Source organism: Poecilia mexicana, unplaced genomic scaffold, assembly GCF_051168715.1.
Source record: "Poecilia mexicana isolate PSO_F unplaced genomic scaffold, ASM5116871v1 scaffold_8, whole genome shotgun sequence".
NCBI classification, from domain to species: Eukaryota; Metazoa; Chordata; class Actinopteri; order Cyprinodontiformes; family Poeciliidae; genus Poecilia; species Poecilia mexicana.
Genome location: NW_028263377.1, coordinates 23,866,613 through 23,880,500, shown reverse-complemented (window position 1 = coordinate 23,880,500; position 13,888 = coordinate 23,866,613). Strand labels below are relative to the sequence as shown.

Sequence of the window (13,888 nt, the reverse complement as noted above, 5' to 3'; positions counted from 1 at the left end):
TGGTACTCACTGCTGTGGGTTCGGATTTCCCCGGGTCGACTGTTCCACTCCGCTTTCATGCCGTCAATGTCATCCAGAGACGAGGCCCGCCTCAGGCTGCGGACGCTCTCATTGGAGCAGCTTCGAGGCAGCGCCCCCCTGGTGAAGGAGATGCTGGGGTCCAGCCGCTCCGCCAGCAACGAGCGCCGTTTGGTGAAGGACTGAGCAGCAGGCGAGGGGGGATCCAGGTCCTGTTCGATTAAAGCCTCGGTCTCAGACTGCATGCAGCTCTCCTTCGAAGGGATCCGAAACTCCTTCAGAGGGACGTCCTCGCTGCGCGGCTGTAGATGAGTTGTAATATAAAACGTTACAAAGGAGAAGATACATTTTACAGTCATTTCATCCTACAAACAAAGGCAGGATGAGCAGCTCATTTCATGTTAGCTATAAATCAAAGATCACCAAAGCTAAACAAAAACATCGGTTGCTAAAATCAGCCGGATAAATAAAAGCGGGATGATACCGATATTGGTGCCGATATATCGTGAATCCCTAGTTTCTGTTGTTTTATTTGTTAGAGTTGTTTTTGAACCATAATAAGTGAAACACGGACCAACAGTTTGATGTGTAACAATGGCACTTAGCAAAATGTAATGTTTAATGGTTTTCTCTGTTGTTGACTGTGTTTCTATAACTTTGTATTTGTGATTAATTGATTCCAGTTCCAGTGTTAAATGTTCATTAGAATTTAAAGTTTCCTCTTTGAGGATTTGTTTTTGCATTATTACGCCATCACGATAACATTACTTGAAAATGGTCTCAAAACAATGATATTATCATTTATCGCAATAACTTCTGGGACAATTTATCGTCCAGTAACTAGCCTACAACTACTATTTTAATACTCAATTATTCATTTTTGTGAATACTTTATTGATTTTATAGATTACCAACATACAAAATACAATTATAAGCCACACAAACAAAATAACATGGTTTTCCAAAATATGCCTATAAAATACATGCAGAGTGCTTATTATTTGAGTTTATCAAGCCAAGTCCTGACTGACAAATATAAAATACACTTTCTTGGTTAGTCAAGATACAGAAAATCTTATTTTCTCCAGGTGGAGCAAATTTCCTAATTCTCTCAACCACATTAGAAAAGAAAGGCGCTCTAAAATCTAAAATCAATTATTTTATCAATTATTCCGACAATTCATAGAATAAAAAAATGGCACATTGTGCAGATTTTTCATTTAAGCCACTTTATACAGTATTAGATGTACATTAAATGGTCCAAATAAATAATTAATTTTCCTTATTAAATAAGAAAATAAACATTTTATTGCACAAAATGCAACAACACAGCATTCCTTTAGTTAATACTTTATTGACTGTAGCAAAAGATACTAACAATATGCAAAAAGCTCAGTCGTTTCTGATTGACTTATCAATGCAGTGTAGGGCTAATCTGTTGATTATTTTTTGGATTAACCAATTAATTATTGAATTTTAACTGAGAGAATCTAAAACTGCCACTTGTGCGGAACATAAATATAATTAAGTTTTTAATTATTATTATTATTATTATTATTATTATTATTATTATTATTATTTTATAGACAAAATGTATATATTTGTGAATAGTTTTGACTTAATTTCTGCTTTGAATATGTTGTTCCTTCACCAAATGGCCTCTTTTGAGTCTTTATGCTCCAGTTAACAATTAACTTTACAAAATATTACTTATATTGAATAAAACAATTAGTTTTAGTCCACATTTTTGGCACATTTAACTAGAAAGAGCAGCTTGGATTCTAAACACACCAATATATTTGTTACAACTCAAAATTTCCTGTCTTTATATGGAGTAAGATAACTGTCAAAAATGTGTGTGCATGATTATTATTCAGATGGGTGAAAATAGAGTCACGTTCATGTCAGCTATGTTTTCTTGGCCTGCTTCAGGGCCAGTGTCATGAAGAGATACTGTCAGGAAGTCTCTTCCAACAAGTTTACATCCTCAGAGGACAAAGAAAGACTAAACACAAGTGAAGGAATGTTTTTCAGAAGAGAAATATAAACTGAGGCCTTACAAAGGTTGCAAACTGATATGAAAAAGTATTTGTCCGCTAATACCTTATTTTTTGTTTGCTGTTTTCTCACAAAATCAGTCATGAGGTATTCACACAAACAGGAAATGACTCGCATTACTCTGGAGGAATTGTTTTAAATTAGCAATGATAATGACATTGAGAAAACACTAATGAGAGACACTTTCCTCTCACTCTCCAAACCTGTTTTATTATCAATGCTGTGGGAGCAACAGCAGCTGTGTATACACAAAAAAGAAATCTATAAATGTAAACTCGTCATTGTAGAAACCAAGCTTAAAGGAAATGTTTTGTTTGTATTTTTTTTTCTCTGCAAGTCAAATTAGGCATTGAAAGAAGGATATTGGATATTTTTTCAATTATAAGCTACTTTTGGTAGTTCTGCATTGTGTGCCATAAATATCTCACCTGCAGGTAATCCACCACCACCCCTTCGCACTGATCTTTGGCCAGCGACGGCCTTTGCAGGGAGCGAAGTTCTGGTAGTCTCATCTTCAGCCGGCGGTTCTGACCTGCAAGGGGAAAAACTTACAACTTCAGATTCAGATACAAATGTCTGAATACTAACATTACTTTATTATTTTTGCTTGAAAAGGGGTTCTTAAAATAAATGTTTGCTTTTCTACCTTGTAGGGATCTGATAAGCAAGCGGCCATTTTCTTAAAAAACATGAGTTTTCTCTTATATTAACAGGGCCGATGGTCTTTTCACAACATAAGGAGCTAAAGTTTTCATAATATGCTTTATTTAAAAAACATTACATTTTAACATTATTTTGTGTTAGCTTACCGACTGATTAAACTGTGGTTTTTCACATCACTAAACTTGCTGTTTGCTATCTGTCATGTTAGAATTTTTCTCCGCTTTTCTGTCATCATATTCTCACCTCCGCGGCACATCAGTAATTTCAGGTTGAGAAGTTGAAACTCGGCTGAAAGTGAAACTTAAGAACTTTGTTGAGTGTTTATGTTTTAAAACAGAACCGCATAAAGAGCATTTAGCATCCCACACCGGACTCCGTCTGGACCGTCTCTCTTTTCTACTCTGGGATGCGCCGCCATCTTGAATTCGGTATCAACTGCTTAAGGGTGACCACCGGCGCCCTCTGCTGGATGGCAGCCAAACTACAACACTAAAACACGGTCTTCTACTCCAGGGATGTCAAAATCCCGAAGTTGAAAGTATTCCAAAGCCAAATCTTTTCTTTTTCCCCCTCCAATAGAAAAATAATAATAATAATAAGATTTTTTCCCCCATTTGTCTGAAAAACAATAAATAAAACATGTAATATTTTACCTTTGCCTTAATGTTTACAATTATTAAATTTTTTGGGCTTATCATTTTCCATTTTGTTAAGTCTATAAAATGTTTATGTAGCTCATTTTAATCTAATAAACCATTAATTAACAATTAATCATAAGTCAATTAACTGTTTGCATCCCTACTATCTTGTCAAAGTTTAAAAACTACAGGTGTTACTCCATATAGTCATGATTAACAATTAAAGACAGGTTTTCATTTATTACAAAATGTTATGGTTTTTAAATCTGAAAGTGTATTTACAGTAAAGCCATCCTTGGGTGACTCTCTGCCTTAAGCCTGACTTCTTGAGCGAAGGGTCAATGAGCTCCTGGAAGTCGAGGATGAACATTATCACATGGCCTTTCTCGTTTTTGACAGGTACGATATCCACTCGGCAGGGTCGACAAATCCCTGCAAACAAAGAAGAAATATATTTATAATGAGAAGGGGGCACCCGGATTTGAACCGGGGACCTCTTGATATGCAGTCAAATGCTCTACCACTGAGCTATACCCCCTACATACAGATAACCACTGAAGTCTGTGGGAAAAATCAAGAAAGGGAGATAAAGGGCAGGTTAAAATCAGTCAGATCCAGAAATAGAAATACAAAAATCACACAGATCCGACACTGGACCAGGCATGCAAACAGATTGTCTGCGTCCGTTCGACAAGCCAGGGTTCAGCCTGGAGAGTCGGTTTCATTTCTGAATCATGTTGCATTCACTTGTTCCCTCATTTCCCTCTTGATCAGGCTGGGAGCGCAGCAGGAAGCAGGAGACAAAACAAATAGACACTCAGTGGATTTGAGCTGGCACAATGAACTCATTTCCATGACAACAACACACCAGACCGCGTGCCTCACGACGAGATGCCGAAAGGAGAACACTGGGCAAAAGTTTTGAGTCATCCCTAAGTCACAAAGAGACACTTTATTCCAGCTTCTGTAGATGATTTCATAAAAACAATACTGGACACAGTTTAAAGGACAGCAAACCTTTTAAAAACTATTTAGTCATGCAGCAGCTTCAAAGTATTTGACCAGGATCTGATATTATAGACCAGGGATGTGAAACTCATTTTCATTTTGGGCCATATCAACATTATGAATGTTCTGTGGTGGTGCAGGGGTTCAGCACAACTCTCATATGGAGGCCTTGGTCCTCAACGCAGCTGTCACAGGTTCAATTCCCGGCCTGGCGACCCTCACCACATGTCTTCCCCTTCTCTCATTACCCACCTTAATGTGAAATAAAGGCCACGAAAGCCTTTAAAAAAAAAAAGATTATGAATGTTCTTAAAGAGCCAGTTGTGCCAGAATATATTGATAAAACACATTAAAATTACTTAAACCCAGGTTTTTCACCATTTTTGTGTAAAATATGCGTTACTGTGAAAAACTGTGGGAATCTGTTGATTTTAAATATTTATATTAGTGCGGTCAATCGATTAACAAGTTGAATAGGTTAATCATGCTGTAATAGATCATAATCATGATTAATCACACTACTTAATAATTATGATTAAACAGGCTGTAATTAATTGTGATTAATCACACTACTTAATTGCGATTAATTATAATTATTAAAGATCATTCATGACGTAATTAATCACAATGAATCATAATTAATCATGACTGATCAAGATTAACCACACTAATAGTGATTAATCACATTAATCACGATTGATCACTATGCCTAACTTTGTAAGCTTGAAATATAAACATGTTAATATATTGCACTCCAACCAATTAAAATTCAAGCAATTAATTAGCAGACAGCAGGTAATGTCGTCTCAATACTCAAAAACAACTAAGGGAAACTTTCTCTGCCACACATGCACACAACCTGTTCAGGGAACAACTGACACAGCAGATATATTTTATGTTTTAGTTCTAGGGCGCTCCACCCCTTTCTGATGATGCCCTGGACAACTGCCCACACAGCCAATATAAAAACAAACATCACTACATGCAGGTTTAAAAACAAAAGTTTTATTCCCTGAAGATGATCAGGTTTCCAGGTTTTTCAGGAAGCCATTTTGTTTTAAACGTTGATTTAGAAACATTCCACTCCGTTAAATTTCCTATGGAACCTAATTCTATATAAAATTTTAATTTGTGCATTGAGATTTACATTTATGTCTTGACTGAAGAAAATTGCTCAATATTTTTTTCTACTCTGAGCTACTTTTAAATTATTTTTAAACCAGTTTAACTGTAATCTGTTTGATGTGTTTTTATTATATGTTGTTTTTAACTTCTCTGTACAAGTAATTTGAGTTGTTTCTAACTAAAAGGTGCTATATAAGTAAAGTTATCTTTCCTTGCCTTTCTATGTCCTGAACATGATTATCTGAGAGGCCAGTGGAATGATCAACAAGTTTTAAGAGGGGGCTATAGGCCCCTTTGGTCCCCCTTTCGGGGACACCACTGGATGTAGGGCTCACTTCTGCAGTTTCAAGCAAACAGTAACAAAAAAATGTTAGTAAGATAAAAATTTGTCTTTCAAAGAAGACATGCTGGAAGTTTTGTTTACAGAGAACCTGCAGGGTTTTACTGAATCTGCTCATTTTGCAGACAGAGACGTCTCTGTAACTTTGGGCCTTTAAACATGTTATTGTTAAGATTGTTTACGTTTTGATACGAGAGGCCACCTTCTGACTCATTTCATCTCCCCAGGCCTGTTTTTGTCTCCCATTCCTCACCTTCCTTGGAGTAGTAGAGGATCTCCACTTTGCGCTCCTCGGACCCAAGCAGGGCCTGCGCTAACTGGGCCAGGGCGCTCTTCATGGTGCCAGGACCAACCAAGAACTGGCAGGTGCAGGGCTGCTGCATGATCTCTGCCCGGGTGAAGCCGAACAGCTGGCAGAAACCTTCATTGCAGTAAATGATCCCACAGTTCTTCATCTGGGCATTGGCGATCAGAAACTTGCGATCTTGCGAGAAAGGGGTCAAACAAGGTCACGGTTATTCTTGGAAGAAGTAGCACAGTTGCAACAGAAACGTCTACAGATAGGGTGTGATTGAATCAGCCTGGAGGTCAGGGTGGATTAATTTCCAGTATGGCTTTTCAATGAACTGGTTCTCCTCATCTTCAGCTGACAATAAGCTAAAGTGGAGCTGACGCTGTCCAGTTTTCCACGGCGCTAACGCTATTAGAGTCCCGGTTCCTCCCAGGGGATTAGACAAGAAGCAGGTGGCCACTTTAATTGAAACACTATTGTGTAACATTTTTTCTCAGGTAATGTGTTTAAAGCTTTTTAACCTTTTTGCCGACATTTTTAAATTACAGATAGTTGCTTTCTTATTTGTCCATCTTATTTGAGTCTTGTTATGTCAACAAGTTGAACCAATTTCATCTTTATTAAAATCTTTATTGACTCAGTTTACAGTAAAACTCAATTATAATTTTATTGTTTAATGTACTAGATGTTTTTATTTTGTTTATTCATAACTATGCATGTTGCAATAAATCATATAAATATTATTTGCATGATAAATTAAAACAAACTTGATAATTTCCATTTGCATGGTTTTGTCTTTACCCAAAACTCATAAAGTAGCATAGTTTTGGCTATGCTATGCATCTGGTTCAAATTCAGTTAAATAAATCTAATATCAAACACTTTTGCTGACTGATTATTAATCGGTTAATAATCAACAGATCAGTCCTACATTATTTAAGTTAAGTCAAGCAGAACGGATCGATCTTTTCACGCTATTAGAAGTATTTTTTTAAGTATCCTTTTCTGCAAAGTATTAATTAAAGGAATGCTATGTTACTATATTTTAGGTAAGAAAATATTTTATTTACAAAAGAAATTGGAATTAAACATTTTAATCTTTTAATGTATTTCTAATATTGTATAAAAAGTGTTTTAGTTGTTTTAATGAAAAATCTGAGTAATGTGCCAATTTTTTATCCAATTAATAGATTAATGATCAGAATAATAGCTTGAATAATCAGTAAGTCAAATAATCGAATAAATGTGGTTTGCCTTGTCAGTTGTTAAAGCAGACACAAATATTAAACAAATCTGTCTGAACAGGGAAGTAATCAACCTAACTGGAGCTACACTACAAGCATTTTTCTTTACGTTTTCTACCTCCACACATCTCTGTATGCACAAACCCCCTGCTGTGTCTCTTCGGCAGTAAATGACCCCTTCCTGGAGAGGTCACACAACACCATTGATTATCTCCGTCCCTCCGGGAAAAAACAGTCGCAGAACTGTTTCAGCTGCAAAACCTGTCAAACTTCTAAAGCTAGAGCTGAAATAATTAATTAGATTAATCGCAATTAATCAATTATTGAAGTAATTGTCGACTAGCAATCAATTAATTGTTAGCTGGAATGCACAGACTGATAAAAAAAGGCCATTTGTTAAGAAAAACAACACAGTCAGAGCAGTAATTAAGTCAAAACTGTACAAATTATACATATTTTGTGTTTAAGATTAAAAAAATAACTTTATAAATAAGTTCTACCCAAAACTCAAGTGGTTTAATTTTAGCTTCACTCAGTTACAATTCAGTAAAAATCTATTAATCATCTTTTGCTAGTTGGTTAATCCAGAAAATAAAAAATCAATGTTCAGTCAAGCAGAAAGACATTGAGCTTCATATTTTTAAATCAGAAGTATTTTCATGGCTGCAGATGCATCATTTGCTACAAATGATCAAAAGTTCACTAAAGGAATATGCTGCTGCATTTTAGGCAATAACAATTTTATTTTCTTATTTATAAATGATTAATTATTAGAAAAACTTCAAGTGAAAAATCTGCAGAATGTGCCAAATTTTTATCTGATTGTTCAACTAATCGTCAAAAATAATCAATTGTCGATTAATCAATATCTGAAATAATCGGATGCAGGCAGTTCTATTACAAATTATCAAGCACACACTAAAGTAAAGCTATGTCATTGCATTTTAGACAATGAATTTAAAAAAGGAAATGAATTTATTATTTCAATGTATTTTTAATATTTTATGAAAAAGGCTTAAGTGTAAAATCTGCAAAATGTGCCAGTGCTTTGTCCAACTGTTTGATTAATCATCAAAACTAATCGATTAGTTGACATCTGAAATAAGTGCACACTAAAGGAATGCTTTGTTATTGCATTTTAGGCAAAACATTTTTTTATTTTCTGATTTAAAAAGGAATTGAATTTCCATTTTTAATGTGTTTATAGTACAGCTAAAGTGGAACATTCAGAATGTGTCAATTTGTTATCCGATTAATCGATTAATCATCAAAAATAATTGTTAGTTGCAGCTCTAGTTGTTCAAACATAAACAATATCCAACTCTAATTAGTTACTGCTACGCATCTCGCTCACAAATCAGCAATAAAATGCAGCATGAAGATAAATTGGGACAAATTCTACAAGGGCAGCTAATAAAGGAGTTAAATGAACTGTGGAAGATGCATAAATAAACTCAGCGGCTTCAAACTGCCTCTTTTATCACAGCTTTGGTGGATCCAGCTGTTCGCTGCCCACACAGATGAGAGCGGAGCAGGGGGAGTTTTCTCTTTAAAGTAAACGTCTGAGCGTCTCTGGTGGAAAGCACATCCTGTCCAGTGTCATTATCTGGGGCTCACACCGATCGTCACGGCGTTGCTAAGCAGCACCACTGTTGCACGTGCGCTCACCTGGCCGTGCACATGCGCACGCACTTTTAGGGACACAGTTCAGGCATTACATAATAGACTTTTCCCTCAAAAGGAGCCTCCAAGAATCAGACATGACCAAAGGCAGAGAGTCAGAGGGAAAAGTGACGGAGTTTAAAAATATAAGAACAGACTAAATGTGAGGTTTAGGTTTACTTTACATGCAACATCTGTCCTTTTCCAAAATCCTGGATGTGGGGGAAGATTTTTGGTTGTCTCTCCATGTGAAAGAATGGAAAATGGGGCATTATGAGAGGCAAGAGAGCAGATATAGTACTTTGAGGTGTATGTAGACACTGTTTTTTCAATACAAAAACAGCTGTAAATACAGACAATTAACTAAAATTAATTATTCCGTCACGGTTTTGCGACGCCCCCTGTAGCGGCGCCCCTATAGTGGATACTCACTTTTTTTTTTTTTTTTGCGCTACTACACGCAGGTGTAATTAAACTGCAGCATAAAACATATGTTTAAAAAAAGGGAACAATCTCTCACCTGCCAGACAATAAAATTTTTAAAAAATCAGCCGAATGAAAACAAAAATGTAACAAATGGAGAACTTCATGCTAAACAAGTTTATGAAGGATCAACTTTATTTTTACAGGGTTTTTTTGTTTTGTTTTGGGTTTTTTCTTTTTCTTTTTTAGGAAAGAACGGGCTTGCAGAATATTATTACGTGTGCTTCATTTAAGTAAAATTTTCTTCAGCAGATTAATAAATTGCATTTGCACTTACTTCGTTCGTCGAATTTCTTGATGATTGTGTCCAAATATGTGTTTTGGAGCGCAACATGACCGCGTCTTACAGGCATGTTGACGCATGAACTTCACCAGTTTAAAATAACCACGCACATTAAAAAACAAAACAAACAGCGGAGAGGGTATTAAACAAATTAAACAGAAAAATACTGGGTTCAGTTCGGAGTTAATAAACAAGCAGGTACTGATGCGATGGAAGAGGATGGAGAGGAGGGCTGGTTACCCCGGCGATGGCAGATGCAGGAGAGGAAAAAACCTGAAAAAGTTCACTTTAATACTGCAGCAGTCAGGTCGGTAAATAAACACCAGGATTGTTCAGAAGAAACGAGGAAAGTTGTGAAGCGCGTAAAAAAGCCGTCAGTTTGGGTTTTAGTCCCACTCAGGTTTGAACGCTGCGCGATAAGGATGCAGAGGAGGAGGAGGAAGGTCCCGTTTTCCAGATTTACTGATCCGCTCCTCTTCCCCGTCACCCCAAGCTGCACAGAACTGACTCTCAGCCACAGCGGAAACTCTCATTTAGCCTTCAAAATAAAACTCTCTACCTCTTTCTGGCCAAAATGTTACAAAATTAAATATAATAATTTTTTCTGTTGCGTTATTTAATCATTCTGAAACATTTTAAATGTTAAGGTTTAAAAACATCCCTATTTATTTATGTGCTGCAACTTGACATTAACCAAGAAATCATTACTGTTTAAACTTTACCTTTAATAACATAAAGATACCTAATTTTTTAAGTGCAATCAGTAATACTTTTATAACAAATTTATATCAGTAATGATTTCTTAGTTAATGTCAAGTTGTCATAACAAAGACATTTTGAATAATGTCAACTTTGTATTAAAAGTGTCATAATTTACCGAATGACGCTTTATGACAACAGTCATAAATATTCATGAAGGCTTATTCATGTTCATGACAGGTGTTATGTCATGTTTATTACAGTGTCATGACAGTCTTATTCAACCCCCTTCAAAAAAAGTGTTACCGTTACTTGTGAGTTATTTTTGTCTTATTTCTAGTGTACTGAGATTTTAGCACTAAAAAGTAAATAAAAATATTTGGTACGATTTTGTGTTTTTGCAGTGTAGATGCTTTTCCAAACATTTTCCAAACAAAACCAACCTGAGGTAATACTTTTCAGAAGCATCTTTCCACATCTTGAAAATGACAGTTGTCACATTCTTGTATTCAAACAAACTCATTCAGGTTTTGGACTTTGACTAGGCCAAACTCCAAACCTAAATGAGGTGGTGCAACTGGGCAGCAGCTTTTGGCTCCACTGCTGCTCCAACAGACCTCAGTTAACTGAGAAATGGATAATTTTTCATTTTTCATCATCTAATTAGGGGTGGTGAATTTTTTGTTAAAACATGTTTGTTTTTCATTCAGTGGTACTTCATAATAAAATTACTGAAGTAAAAATAAAACGTACCAAATACTCCTAAAAGTAAAATTTTCCAAAATAAGTTATTTAAGTAAATATAACTGAGTAAATGTAATCCAACTCCAATGATATTTACATCTGATCAGACTATCAATCATGTAATATTTAAAAATTATATAATCAGATGGACCAAAATCATTATTATTTGAGTTTTATCGACTTGTTTCTGTAAAAACCAGTGAATAGCACCAGTCAGAATAATCAAAAATAACACAATCAGGCAAAAGAAAATGTTCCAAATCAGTTTCTTTCAATAATAAACATATAAAGCTTCGACAAAAAGTGCAGATGTGTGTCTGTGTCTGGTGATTTTTTTGGTTAAAACATGTTTGTTTTTCAGTGGGTAGAAATTCCAGAAATTTTACTCAAGTAAGAGTAGAAATACTTCATAATAAAACTACTCAAGTAAAAGTAAAAAGTACAAATACTCCTAAAAGTAAATAAAAAAAAAAGTAACTGAAGCAAAAGTAATTGAGTAAATGTAACTAGTTACCTTCCAACTCTGGTTTTACTTCATATTAATTTACTTAAACAGCTCATAGAACGTAACAACACCATAAGAGTTTATTAACGTTTTCTTTGGAAACCTTTCCTCAAAGGCTTTTATTTTGAAAAATCCCGACCGGTAGTTGCGCTAACCTTTCCGGCGGTTAACTTTCCGCAGTCTGACACTGACGGAGAGCAGACCCTGATCAGTCAACTCTCCTTCACTCCACATCACAAAGTGCTCAAAATAGAAACATCCTCCGGGTGCAGGCACACCTCTGACATGTCGCGCCAGCCACAGTTACGATAAGCTTACGTCCAAAATGCTTTTTCTTATTTTATCTTTTAAACATCTGCTGTTGAATCCCGCCGCTACCGACGCTGAAATAAATCCGTCGAAACAAAACTGAATCAGAAACAAAAACCAAGCAATAAGCTCGAAGTAAATCCACACAAACTCTGTTTAACTCATCGTTGTCTAGATAAAAAAGAATTGTGATCCGGCTTTGACAGCTTGATTTTTGACGTACAGGTGCTGGTCATAAAATTAGAATATTGTGATAAAGTTCATTATTTTCCATAATGTCATGATAAAAATTAAATTGTCATATATTTTAGATTCATTGCACACCAACTGAAATATTTCAGGTCTTTTATTGTTTTAATTTTGATGATTTTGGCAAACAGCTCATGAAAACCCAAAATCCCTGTCTCAAAAAATTAGAATATTATGAAAAGGTTCTCTGAACGAGCAATAAAAATAATCATCTGAATCAACAAAGTAACTCTAAACACCTGAAAAAGATTCCTGAGGCCTTTAAAAACTCCCAGCCTGGTTCGTTACTCAAAACCGCAATCATGGGTCAGATTGCTGACCTGACTGCTGTCCAGAAGGCCATCACTGACATCCTCAAGCAAGAGGGTGAGAAACGGAAAGAAATTTCTGAACGAATCGGCTGTTTGCAGAGTGTTATATCAAGGCACCTCAGTGGGAAGTCAGTTGGAAGGAAAAAGTGTGGCAGAAAACGCTACACAACGAGAAGAGGTGACCGGACCCTGAGGAAGATTGTGGAGAAGGGCCGATTCCAGACCAAATTAAATTTTCATCTCCATAAAACTTTTCAGCAGATGGAAGCATGAAGTGCTCCAAAATCTTCTGATAGCTGCTGCATTGATCCTGCCTTTGATAAAACCCAGTGGACCAACACCAGCAGCTGACATGCACCCAGACCATCACTGACTCTGGGTACTTGACACTGGACTTCTGGCATTTTGGCATTTCCTTCTCCCCAGTCTTCCTCCAGAGTCTGTCACTTTGATTTCCGAATGACATGCAAAGTTTGCTTTCATCCGAAAAAAGTACTTTGGACCACTGAACAACAGTGGTCCAAAGTGCTGCTTCTCTGTAGCCCAGGTCAGGCGCTTCTGCCGCTGTTTCTGGTACAAAAGTGGCTTGACCTTTGACCTGGGGAATGCGGCACCTGTAGCCCATTTCCTGCACACGCCTGTGCACAGTGGCTCTGGATGTTTCTACTCCAGACTCAGTCCACTGCTTCCCCCAAGGTCTGGAATCGGCCCTTCTCCACAATCTTCCTCAGGGTCCGGTCACCTCTTCTCGTTGTGTAGCGTTTTCTGCCACACTTTTTCCTTCCAACTGACTTCCCATTGAGGTGCCTTGATATAACACTCTGCAAACAGCCGATTCGTTCAGAAATTTCTTTCCGTTTCTCACCCTCTTGCTTGAGGATGTCAGTGATGGCCTTCTGGACAGCAGTCAGGTCAGCAGTCTGACCCATGATTGCGGTTTTGAGTAACGAACCAGGCTGGGAGTTTTTAAAGGCCTCAGGAATCTTTTTCAGGTGTTTAGAGTTACTTTGTTGATTCAGATGATTATTTTTATTGCTCGTTCAGAGAACCTTTTCATAATATTCTAATTTTTTGAGACAGGGATTTTGGGTTTTCATGAGCTGTTTGCCAAAATCATCAAAATTAAAACAATAAAAGACCTGAAATATTTCAGTTGGTGTGCAATGAATCTAAAATATATGACAATTTAATTTTTATCATGACATTATGGAAAATAATGAACTTCATCACAATATTCTAATTTTATGACCAGCACCT

The 13,888-nt window shown here is 36.4% G+C and overlaps 1 protein-coding gene and 1 non-coding gene across 3 annotated transcripts in view; both read right to left on the bottom strand.

The window, feature by feature from the left end:
* kcnh6a (potassium voltage-gated channel, subfamily H (eag-related), member 6a) overlaps window positions 1-10,359 on the bottom strand; it is a 32,087-nt gene extending 21,728 nt beyond the window's left edge. The window contains exons 1-5 of one of the 2 annotated variants that reach the window (XM_014971077.2): window positions 9,809-10,359; window positions 6,104-6,334; window positions 3,660-3,809; window positions 2,505-2,608; window positions 11-320 (exon numbers count right to left, since the gene is read on the bottom strand). In XM_014971077.2, the coding sequence (XP_014826563.2) occupies window positions 11-320; window positions 2,505-2,608; window positions 3,660-3,809; window positions 6,104-6,334; window positions 9,809-9,884 (871 nt within the window). In that variant the 5' untranslated portion in view covers window positions 9,885-10,359. Of the gene's footprint in view, window positions 1-10; window positions 321-2,504; window positions 2,609-2,982; window positions 3,283-3,659; window positions 3,810-6,103; window positions 6,335-9,808 lie in introns of those variants that run through there. The other variant, XM_014971079.2, reaches the window with a different exon arrangement.
* On the bottom strand, window positions 3,844-3,915 carry trnac-gca (transfer RNA cysteine (anticodon GCA)). The gene has a single exon. It is a non-coding gene; the product is annotated as a tRNA-Cys (tRNA).
* Window positions 10,360-13,888: the final 3,529 nt, after the last annotated feature.